Genomic DNA, 12,870 nt, shown 5'->3' on the forward strand with positions numbered 1-12,870 from the left:
TTGATGGAAGTAATAAAGTGTGCAAAATGTAATTAAAATATATAAAAAAAATTAAAAAAAAGTTTTGGTTGAGTGGTAAATTTAAATTTTTACTAATTGGACTAATATGTAGTTTGCCCCTGAACTTGTCCAGATGTACTGACCACCTCCGAACGTGCGAACGTTTAGCGTAAAAATCGTGCAAATAAAAATATATAAAATCAATGTGGTATCTTCAAGCGAACATGTCAAATTTTAATATAGTTTTGTGTTACAACGGAACACAGGGTAGTATTCCGAGGATCGCACCCAAGGAAGGTTGAATTAAATCTAAATATATTATCTACACTAGCAAGTTTAAACAATAATCACCAAAAATCATATTACGATAATTAAAATTAAGGATTAAGATTGTAAAATAAAAATTAACTATTAAAAATAAAATATAAATACAATAAAATATGAAAATGAAATACAAATATAATATAAATATATAAACACACCAAAATTAACTTAGCCCAAGTTACATAAAATATTCAATATTAAATTACAATGAAAAAAATATGTAACATATAAATTTATAAAAAATATTTAAGAATCAAATGAAGTTGTGGTTAAAATAATAATAAAAACATTGAAAATTAGGATGTTTTAGTTTGAATCTTATCAAACATATTTTTTAGATTTCACATTATTTTATAAAAAGAAATGTTTTCAATAATTACTTAATTAAATTGAGATTCAGATAACCCCAATTTAGTAAACCCTTTAATATAACATTAGATTTTGTTGCAAACACAAGATGAGTGAAACAAAACATAATATTATAATTAAATTTATAAAAATAATAATTGGGTTATAGGTGAAATAAACATTTTTAGACTTTGTTCTATTATTAGAGATTGTATTTTAGTTGTTTTATTTAAATATTTTATACAAAAATAGTAAAAGATGATAATATAATTATATTAACTTTAAATTTTTTATTAAAATAGGGCTTTTAAGTATTTTTTTAATTGAGTTTATGTCAATTTGACTTATGATAATAAAATGCTTTGGTTAAAATATATTCTTCATATATTTGAAATTTAATCCGTCAATCTCTTTTCTTATTGGATTTAAAAAGTCGAACCAATTGATAATACTATTAAAATTATTTTGTTAAATTCAGCGGGGTAACATTATACTCACTTGATAGTTATGAATGAAAGAAAAATGAAATAGATCTGTCATTTCTTGAAATCTCTCTTTTGATTCAAAATCGTGGTGTAACATGTATCCTCCTGTTCTGGTCATGGAATAGATTAAATAAATCAAAAAATGAATTTTTGTTCAAGAATGAAATCTTATTGGAACCGCCCAGTTCATCCTTCAGAACCATATCACATCCCGGATCGGATAAAATAGGATGAATTGAGACGGTATTTTGTAAATACGTAATTATCTTGAATATATTAACTATTTCTTTATTTTCCGATCGCTTGGAAAGGACAAAAGAAACATCTTGTTCTTTCTTCAACAATTTCTGATCTCTAGTGGACCTCTCAGTAGGGTTCGAACCCAGATGAAGTTCTGACCATATATTAGAGGAAAAAGAACGAATGGATCTTGTAGGGTTCCCAAAAAATTCTTCGATTTCTTCCGAAAGCAGATGATTATTTATCCGTTTCTCATGTTCAGTAAATAGCTGAGACATTGAGGAATATCCAGAAAGGCACTTAGAGAATCGGTCTGATTCTATCTCCGTTTGTTCCGTTTGAAGAAAGGAAGGATCCTTTGGGATCGAGTTGTAATAAACTTAAATTTAATGAAAGAATTTTAATAATATTAACAATTAAATGCTATAAACTTAAATAGAGTAAAATTACTTGCTGTATGTTTTAACCAAACATTTTGTATACGTATAGATATACAAATACGAGACATGCACAAATTGGCGCTGTTGTCTTTTTCCAGTCAATTTTGAAGACATGTATAATCCTTGTCCCTAGGGGAACTTAAGTTCAACTCCTCTCTAACTTGCCTTCATTCTTCCTCCTGTAATGCCTCTTAAGCTACTCAATCTCCACTACTCCAGAAATGGAAATAAAAACTTCCACTTCCACAGTCAACATCACTGTCTGAATTCCACTATATTTATACCCTCTACCTTCTTACTGAAATTCCATCAACAAAAAAACCTTATAACAAGGTTTAAGTCAACATGAAAATGTGTCGTTTATTTCTTCAACTATTCCTTGGTTTAATTCTCCTACCGGGCCTTGCTAAACCAGACCCTGACCCACTTCAAGATTACTGCATTGCAGACACTAAATCCCCTTTGTACCTCAATGGTGCACCCTGTCTTAACCCAACTCTGGCTCTTTCCTCCCACTTCACCACCTCGGCTCTAGCCAAACCCGGTGACACCAAGGCTAACCAATTCGGCTTCAGTGTCACCCTAACCACCCTTGCAAATTTGCCTGGAATTAACACCATGGGCCTCACCATGGCCCGTGTCGACATAGCAGCTAACGGCCTTGTTCCGCCCCATTCCCACCCTCGGGCCTCCGAAGTCACCATTTGTCTTCAGGGTGTTATCCTTGTGGGCTTTGTGGATACCTCTAACCGCTTATTCACTCAAAAACTTGAGCCCGGTGACGCCTTCGTTTTCCCCAGAGGACTCATCCATTTTCTGTACAACATGGAGCCAAAGAAGCCTGCTTTGGCTATCTCTGGGCTCAGCAGCCAAAACCCAGGCGCACAAATAGCTTCAAGGGCCGCTTTCGTGTCCAATCCACCCATTCCCGAAGTTGTTTTGGAAAAGGCATTTCAAATCAGCCCAGAGGACGTTGCCAAGATACGCAAAAACCTTGGCGGCTGACCTATGTGATTGTGTGTTTTTCATTTCTTTTTCTTTTTTTGAAATGGGATCGTTGCATATTATTATTTGATTCTTGCCTTCGAACATGATGTAGGAAAAAAATGGTAGTTCAAGTCTTTATTCACATAAAATAGACCTTCCAACGGTCGTATAATTGTGTATTATTATTAACATTATTAGTTTATTTTTAAAATAAAATAATCAAGCAGGTGTGAATTATTTGTTAATTATGGTTGCTTGCAAAGGGAGTTTAACAAATAATTTAAGTTTGAATGGAAACAAAAGAATTCAAGCAGCCTAAATGTTGCGTGTTCAAATCTTCTGGAAAGAAGCAATCCGGTGTACAAATATGGTAAAACTGTAGTAAAACCCAATCCGTTATTTCCAGATTTGATTCTTTGAATTGTGAAGTGTTAGGTGTGAAGAAGCATGTGATGAAATGGCAATTCACAATTGGATTGGAAACTATGAAAATCAACCAAAACACTCATGTTAGGCTTTATGGGAAAATGTTATTAAAAGGAAAACCAAATATGACGTTAGCTAAAACGGATTGATTGGACATTGACAAATTCCACAAAAATGAAACTACTAGAACAGTCTTATATAAAAAGAGTGCGTCCCAACAACGTCCCGTGAACAGGACATTTCACTAATGCACAAAAATGTTGCAGTCTTCTGGTATCTTCTCAGCGTTTTCTTAAATTCAACTTCAATCTTATCTTGCCTTAGAATCATCGTTAAACACATCGATATGATTAAATTAAACCAACCACACTAATTCCCATTTCATTTTCTGAAAGAGAACCCACCAAAAAAAATGTAGAGCACAAGGGAAATGGAAAATGAATCAATGAACAACTCAACGTTATTCCTCTCTCCATAATTACATACAAAGGAATCAACCCAACCAAAAATTGTTCCACCCTTATCTGATGAATGAAACGAATTGATATTTGGTACTCATATGCAGAGCACAAATTAATAACCCAAAAAATATATATTCAGTTCGTATACAGCTGAGCTTTTCTATCAAAAGAATCAGTCATCATTTCTGTAACAATGTAAAATTTTAAAACAAAGAAAAAATGATAATCATGACAAATAACTGGAAAATCCCAAGAAAATTGAAGAAGGAAAAGAAGACCGATCTTTGATTGAACTGCCCTTGTAAAGATCGTAGGGTTTCCAAAGATGATCAAGCGGACAAGGGTTTCTGGCATCGAGTCGAACCCAGGGTTTCCCTTTCCCACTCCAATGCAACAAACTCACCGGACCCGTATGCAACGAACGACATGAACCTCTTACATTGTCCCCACCAAGTCCATGTTGGTTCCATTTATGATCAATCGCTTCCACATTCCCAGCAAATACTAGCAGAAACGGAGGCAACGAACCCAATTCGTAAATCCTTCGTTTCCTCTGTATTTCCATCCAATTCTCGATTCTTTTCCTGTAATTCCCTTCTCTCCACCGAACCAAATCCATCACCATAACCCCCGTGTTGAAATAGCACGGCCTCCTCGAATGGAAAACCCGGGAAAGAACTGGGTCGGACCAGAACCCGTCCGTGAAATACTTGGTGAAGTTGGCGTGGCAGTATTCGGGCGCGCCGATGACGCGTGAGTTTGTGAGGGCTGTGTTCCAGAGTTTGTGAATGTCGTCGACCACGACCAAGTCCGAGTCGAGATAAATGACTCGGTCAACGCAGAGATCTAGGATGTCTCCGAGGTAATTTCGAGCGTAGTTGAGTGGGTTTTCCAGGGCTTGCCGGATTGAAGACGAGATTAAGTTAATTACCGCGTCTTCCCGGAATATGTAGATTTTGAAGTTGAGCGAAGGAAACGTGGATCGTACGAGTTTGCTCAACACTCTTGGACTCGCCGGGTCGAACTCGGCCGCAATGAAGTGGAAGAAGACGTTTTCCGGACACGAAGCGTGCCGGAGGACGGAGTGGACGGCGGCGATCGAGCCACGCAAGTATTCCGAGTCTAACGTCATCGCCACGTGGACTAAATCCGGGTCGCACGACGAAACAACTTCTTTATTGACAGAAACCGGACATTCCACTCCGTTTCGATAATCCGGTGCCTCCGAGAATCCGAACCCGGGCCCGGACCCATCTCCACCGATAGTCCGAATCCCAACAGAAAACGTCACCGTTAGAAAGAAACGAAGAAGGAAAACGGCGGCCGCAGCATGGAAAATGGAACGCATTATCGTTAAAAAGAAAAACAGAACAAGAAAAAGACAGAGTCCTGTTCTGTTATAAGTTTATTAGATGATTGGTGAAAGGGATATGCTCGTAAAGATAACGCGGAGCTTTCAAGAGTGTGGGTTTCACAAGAAAGCGAAACGCGGTTTATTGATGAAAAAGGAAAGAGGCCAAAAAATGAGAGTGGGGGGGTTCGCCGGCTCTTCCCTGTTTTTTTCCTTATGGGAAAAACAGATGAACAGAGAGGGTGGGAGCTTTGAGTTGTCCTTTAAATGACGAGAATAACTGTTGATTTAAGGAGGGAGTTAATTGAATCTGATCATGGGAGATTTGTTTTTTATTTTTGAATTATAGTTTTATTTTATGAATTTAGATTTAAAAAAATAAAATTGTAGAAATTTCAAACAAAGTACAAATATTCTAGATTTTAACTTGATTCTTGCATTATGAATTTAACAAATTTCAAACCTTAAGAGGTTTGATTAAATATAAGGAAGAATAGAGTAGAAATACAACATCCTTTAAAATATTACAAACAAAATATTATTTTTCTCTTTTAATCCAAAACATCCCTTTTATCTTCATAATTTAGTTTTGTTCCATTTTTGTCCATTTTACTTTAATTGATCCCACTTTAAATTTCACATTCTCACTTTTCCATCATTATGTTACAACTCCACTTTAAATTCTTCATTTTCCTAATTGGTGACATAACGATTCTCATTTGGTACATTTGCAATATTTTTTTAATTTTATATTTTGGTAAATTAATTTGTTTTGTCACCAAACTATTCGATTATTCTTTTTATCACCAGCAATTACATAACTAACCAAAACGTGTCATAGTAGCTTTTAAAATTTCCCTAATAACAACATCAATCCTCATACATTTATACATTGTGTCAATTTAGTCTCCATTCAAAAAATTGAACCCTTAATGTTTATACACTGTGTAATTTGATCCTTTTATAGTTTTACTTTTCTATGTGACTCTTTTTACATTCCTCTTGTTTGATTCAATGAAAAAATGAACAACAAGAAATAAAATGACCCAAATTTTGAAAAGCAGTCAATTTAATTTCTTTAAAATAAAAAAATACCTGCTTTGTTAATTCAATCCAATTGTAAGTCTAACACATTAAAAAATTGTTTTTTTTTTGAGCTTTGATTTGCTTCGTCAATGGCGGCCAAATCAAGCCACCAAAAAATGAATTAATTATTGTTAAGAGATATCAAGTTCTTAGTCATTTGAAGTATAAGGAAAGTAATATATTTGAGGATTGTCTTATTTAATAATAAACAAAATTTAAAAATATATATTCTTGCTTTTATCTCTAATTTACACATTGTGTATTAAATTATATATTCATGTAAAAAATTAGGTAATGTATAAATATTGAGGGCTCAAATTTTAAAATTTAAGACTAAATTGACACAATGTATAAGCATTGAGGGCTAAATTTTTTATTGTGTTAATTTTAAAAGTTGCAATGTTATCTTTCCATTAACCATTTAACAACAGGTGGCTAAGAAAGAGAACATTGAAAAGTTGGGTGATTTTATAACTTTTCATAGTTGAGTGACCAAAAAAAGAAACTTAGTGATAGTTGAGTGGCTACTAGTATAGTTTCCCCTTATTTTTTTGAGCTAAAATTGATCATTGACCTTTTAAAAAAAAATCAAGTCGTTTTTCTTTAACGGAAATGCTAACTAAAACATTAAAATGTTTCGTGATATTAGCATGACAATCCACGTGTTAGTCCATATGTACTTCACACTAACGTGACAATAGTTGTCGTATATGTCAGGTTAACAAATAATTTATAATTATAAAATATGAAGAAAAAAAACATGAAGTACACATGAATTGCCTTACAGACTCCTACCATGTTTAAAAATTTAACGTTTTAGTTAATATTTCTATTAAAAACATCAAATAGACTCTTTTAAAAATTGATGATTAAATTCAACTATTTTTAAAAGATTAAGAACTAAATTAACTAACAAAAAAAGAAAAAGAAAAAGAAAAGGTGAAATAGATAAAATAAAAATAATATTATATATTAAAATTGTCAAATTTTTATACTTAATTTTCTTTTAACCATCTTCTTAAGTTGTGGAGTGTAATATGAATCAAATAGTTTTTTAATTCATATTATAATTAAATAAAATAATATTTAATTATAAGTAATTGAGTTAGGAGGTGATTAGTTGGTGCAAGTCAACTCTCGCCTCAAATAAATTTTTATTGCATTTCATAATAGAATTATCCTTATTTAGCATATTATTGTAATGTTAAGTTGTTATGTTTGAATCTCGACATTACTTTCGAATAACTCGCATTAGACTCAACTCAGACTTCTTCAACCAATTTTTTACTAATTCCCATACTTAACCCAAATGCCCTTTCTCTCTAAACTTAATTTAAATTACATTCCAGTCACTTAATTTTCAAAAATTACATAACAATCCCAACATTATTGAATTGTTGCATTCTTTTCACTTATCCTTTAACTACCATTAAGAAAATAACATAACACGTTAATTTAATCCTTCAACTGTAACTAAAATATCAATTTGATTTTTTTTTAAAAATTTCTTAACAGTAATTCTAAAAAAATTTACAAACAAATAAATAAATTAAAAAATATTGAATGAAGTAAACTCCATAAATCTTAACCCATTCCTTTAGCCTTTTTAAGCTTGTAAACAAAGAGTGGTCCTCCTTATTTTTCACCTTTTGGATAAAATCTCTCAGCATTCTCAACAAGCTCTCCATTCTTGCAGATCTTTGGAACATATTGTTGAAAATGAATTTGAGCCTTGAGTTTGGGTAAGATTGCTGATCAAATGGATCACTTTTGGGGGCATTATTTGTTTCCTTTTATCTCAAAGGCCTTGATTTTGCTTTTAGTTAGAAAAAGAAGTAAAAATGATTGCTTTTGGTTCTGTTAATTATTTGTGTCCCAGGATGAATCCACTGAAAATATAGGAATAACAACGGGTTTGCTTCAAATTTCCTTCTTTTGCTTAGGTAAAAGAGATATAAATTTAATAAAAGAGGAGCAGGCACGCTTTTTTTTTTAATTTTGAAAATTGTTTTATAATATATTTATTTGTTTGTTAAGATTTTCTGAATTATTGCTAAGAAAAATTTTAAAAATTAAAATGATATTTTAGTTATAGTTCAAGGACCAAATTAGTAATTAACTATTTAAATTAATGTGTGATGTCACAGGTGATAAAAATATAACAATTCACGTTAAGTGATTATTATATAATTTTTGAAAGTTGAGTGTTAAAATAAAATTTAGAAATAATTAGTGTAATTTATCCAAGAATTAACATGTTATAGATGAGCTCATAAGTGTTATGTTATATGCAAAATCATACAAACATATATATAATACAAAAGTTCATGAAAATTATTACGTTAAACTGTGATTTCAGGAAAATGTTAGCAAATTCTCTTATATATATATATAAATAAAAAAACACAATTTTATCTAAAATAATCCTTATCAACAATCTATAGAAAATTCCTGTGTGGAGATGAAGAGAGCTTAAATTTAATCTTTAAACATCCCTACTTCTATCCCAATTATTAGCCAAACAAATCAAATAATCCTCTATGAATATTGATGATACCATTTTGTTAAGCATTATCTTAATTAAACATTATTTTATATTTCTAGAGTTAACCTAAATTATGGTTAAACATGATAAAACGTATTCGCATCATTCTTATCAAATACATATCAAATCTAATATATTTAAAAGTTTTAAATTATATTTTTCTATACAACATTAAGAGTAGGGATGGAGGTAACACGGTTCAAATCAATGCCTAACAAGTGTTTTACAAAATTTTAACCATTGCTCCTTTTAAGGCAAAACAATTTTAAATCAAAATTTTAAAACTAAACTTAAAAATAATTTCTAAAAAACCAATTTAATTTAATTTTTAATGTAATGCATTTTTTAATAAAATTTTGCATCAATTTTTAACAATTAAGTATAATATATTTAAATTAATACACAATCAATTCATGCATTGTACGAATAAGAAAACTAGTTATGTATATATCTTAGTATATCTATACTACTAAATATTTGATTGAGTTGGTGACACGGGTTACTCAATTGTGTGATGACAAAATACCCTTATCATGCAAAGCAAAACATATTATTATGAATGTGTTTTGTCATTCTATATCACTCAAGATTTAAACCCAAACCTCTATAGTTTTAACATTTATACTTTACCGTCTCGAATTTTTATAAATACACTTATCACGTAATTTTATTTTTACCATATTATGAATATATCATAATCTAGAATATATATATTTATTTGGAATAAATTATAATATAATTTTACAATCCTAAATTATAAATCAATAAAGAAGAGCTAGTAACATAAATAAAACAATACAAGGGTACAGAGGCGGATCCTCATCGGGGCCTAGGGACCTTGGCCCCTCAAAGTTTTAAAAATTTTAGTTATGTCCTTAAAATTTTTTGAAAACTTTAATTAGGTCTTTCAAATTTTTTTGAAAAATTTTAAAAATTTCAATTAGATTCTTCATTTTTTTATTATAAATTTTTATAAAATCTCTAAAAGAGATTATAATTTTAATTAAATCTACCAAAATTTTGAAAAATCTCACTAAAACTTTCAAAGTTTTTAAAAGTTTAATTAAACTCCAAAAATTTAATGTCGGGGTTATAAATATGATTAACATCCATAAAAATGGATATTTTGAATATTGATATAAAAAGGAAGGAACAAATATAGTAATGTTGTAATCTGAAATACAAAAATAGTAAAGTTGGCGAGTCCCGTTGGATTAGCATATTAATTATGGTTTAATTATGGCATAATCTAAGTGGTTGAGTTTCCCCGAGGTGCCAGCCTGAGCATGGGCCTGCCACTAATAGCCTGACAGCTACGCACCCAAAGCATTCCAGCTGGTTTATGCCTAATTTCATTCATCGTGGCTGGCATTCCCCCATGTGATCACGTGCTCCCTTCCTCTTTTGTTTTTTTTGTATCATTATTAAATAAAGCCTTCTTTCTTGTCTTCTCATTGGACTACAACCATGCAATTTGGGTTTTTATTTTGGAGATTTAATTAAGGCTTTTTCACTTTCCAAAAATGTGATCTGCTTGCAATACATGTGCTGCAAATTTTCATCTAAGTTGGACTCATTATTTAAGCAATTTCAACTATATAAAATAATATTAAAATATTTACTTCTTTCTTCATCATTGCCACTGCTTTTATTAGCTGTTAAAACTTTTATTTTTCTATTTTAGAGATTTTTAATTTAATTTTTCAGATGAGAGGTTTTTTTTAATATAAAAAAATCAGTTGATGAGTTAATTCGTTTGTGCAGCGCGCCTTCGGACACGTTGTAAGGTATTTTAGACGAGAATCGACGAACAATCGAAGAAGGACTAAAATAGACTCGATATCGGGACAACACACCAATTTTTGGCAATAGACATGACGACGACGTTGTGACGAAGAGAGTCGGCACGTCACGACAATTCCTGATGTTTTGCAGCCACGTTTTGTACAGCTCAACAGGACTACTTCTCCTTGTTGGATTTTGACATGCCTATCAGCAATAATTTTTTTCTTTTTGAAGGTGACAAGATGTAGTCGCATATGAGTTTTAGTGAGAGTTTCGTGGTAACTATGGACAGAATTTTGTTCTCGAGTTAGGGCTTTGTTTTCGAGGTTTTGGGTAATGTACATTTAGGTTAATTTTCTCCATATTGTACTCTCGTTTTTTTTACTCATTTAGTGAAAAGCTGAAACTTTTTTTGCTTGTGATTTTTATTCTCTTCGGAGGAATTTTTGTGTGTAAATATTTGTGTTTATTCTTTTCCACCTTTACCATCTTGTTATTTATACGGGTTGATCCCTAACATGGTGTAATAAGGTGGAAACTAGACCTTTTTAGGTTTTAAGTTTAATTCTTACCATGGTGATGAAGTTAATAGTATTTATAATAATTGATTTAAAAATAGAGTTCTTTCCTTAAAAAAATAAAAATTCTCACAATGCATGGATTTGAAATTAAAACATTGTTGTTTTTAATTCCATTTTTTATCAAATACATGCAAAACTTGTTGACTTAATGTACCATTTGGCATTTAAGTTTAGTTTTAAGGTTGAATTTGATACTTTGAGTTTGTGTTGTCTCAATTTGGTACAACGATATTATATGATACAATGAATATTTGACATGTATGCTTTAATAAAAAAATTAAGTACTTAATTGGGATAAAAAATTTTAAGTATTAAATCAGATAAAAATTTCTCAAGTATCAACTTGAGAAATTTCAGTACCAACATGAGCATTGAAACTAAACTCAAATACTAAATTGAACATTAAAACCAAACTTAAGTACCAAAGAGTATATTAACCCAAAGCCGAATGTGTTAGTTTACAATTTGTGAAATTAAATCCCAACTTTTAATGTATTATTTATGATAGTAATATTGTATTAATGAATAATAATCTTAAAACCTTATCCAAACAAAGGAGCATGAAAATGTAATCTCCAAATAGGGATGGTTGGATATTTTGGAATTTTCCAATTCTTTGTTTTTTATATTAATTTTCTTTTCGGATTTTTAGATTTATTTTGATAAAAATAAATTTTATTTTATGGTTCAAAAATTTGACAAAGTTTAAAAATCTTTTTCATAAATATTTCAAAAAAGTTTTCATAAATATTTTAAAAGAAAAGTTTTCAAGTAAATAAAAAATAACTAATAGAACTCAGTTTGGTTTTAAGTATCTATACTTTTTTAACTTGCATTTCACAAACCATCAGAACACCTCGGTTCGAGTCAATTTTCAAGTTTTCTTGCCCTAACCCTTTTCCAAATTCGACTTGATTTTTATATTTCTTGTTTAGATTCTATTCGAATTCAATTTATGTAAAATTCTAATACTAGAATCCGACCCAAAAAAAATTAAACAATTTGATTTGCTCCAAAATTTATTATATTATTTTATTTTTACAAGATTAAATGAAATACATATTATAAAATTTCATAAAAATATAAAATATAAAAAATAGTTAAAATGTTATAAAGTCTTATATAAATTTTAATTAAAATATATAAAATAGTTATGAAATTAAAAGAAAAAAAACATTGATAACTTTGTCAGAAAGGGACGATAAATTTAAACTCAGACCCCGAATTTTTTATTTGGCAATCCATTTCACCCCAAACTCGACATTGAAAAATAAATGACACTTTCAAGTCGGATTGGGTTAAAAATTAGTTGAGTTGGAGTTGATTTGGCTCCCTATGGAAAGAGAAGGGAAGAATAATCAATGGTTGAGTGGGGATGAAGAGTGAGATTTCTTGATGAAGGGTCAAAGAAGCCAATGTCCTTAGAAATCAGAATCTTATCCAACTTTAGTTATGTGCGTAGGCTTAAATTTGTCTTAAAAGCTTCCTTTTTTTTCACAAGTCACAAAATGAAGTATAAATTAGTCATTCCACCACAAAGACCCAACATTGAAGTCTTTGGCATGGAAACAAGATAAAACATTTTTACTTGAATTTTCAAGGCATAGTCCAATTGTATAACATAAATCTATATTTCGATACTATAATTATTTTGGAGGTAATAAGCCTGGACCTTTAAAAGGGTTGATTTAGATACTTTCTAAGTTTTTTTTTTTAATTATTTTGTGATATATGGTTATATAAATATTTACATGTTAACAGTTTGTATTGTGCAGATCTTAACACATTCATATTGTTTTCATTACATGTAA

At 30.5% G+C, this 12,870-nt stretch overlaps 2 protein-coding genes across 2 annotated transcripts; one reads left to right on the forward strand and one right to left on the reverse strand.

Moving 5' to 3' along the window:
• The first annotated feature begins 2,130 nt into the window (after window positions 1–2,130).
• Window positions 2,131–3,069, forward strand: LOC105794711 (germin-like protein subfamily 1 member 1). Its single transcript, XM_012624008.2, has one exon. It carries the CDS (start codon window positions 2,183–2,185, stop codon window positions 2,840–2,842), a length of 660 nt encoding a protein of 219 aa, XP_012479462.1. The 5' UTR covers window positions 2,131–2,182; the 3' UTR covers window positions 2,843–3,069.
• Window positions 3,070–3,681: 612 nt separating this feature from the next.
• On the reverse strand, window positions 3,682–5,255 carry LOC105794710 (probable galacturonosyltransferase-like 9). Its single transcript, XM_012624007.2, has one exon. It carries the CDS (start codon window positions 5,057–5,059, stop codon window positions 3,938–3,940), a length of 1,122 nt encoding a protein of 373 aa, XP_012479461.1. The 5' UTR covers window positions 5,060–5,255; the 3' UTR covers window positions 3,682–3,937.
• Between the last annotated feature and the right edge of the window lie 7,615 nt (window positions 5,256–12,870).

This window comes from Gossypium raimondii, chromosome 3 (assembly GCF_025698545.1).
Source record: "Gossypium raimondii isolate GPD5lz chromosome 3, ASM2569854v1, whole genome shotgun sequence".
NCBI classification, from domain to species: domain Eukaryota; kingdom Viridiplantae; phylum Streptophyta; class Magnoliopsida; order Malvales; family Malvaceae; genus Gossypium; species Gossypium raimondii.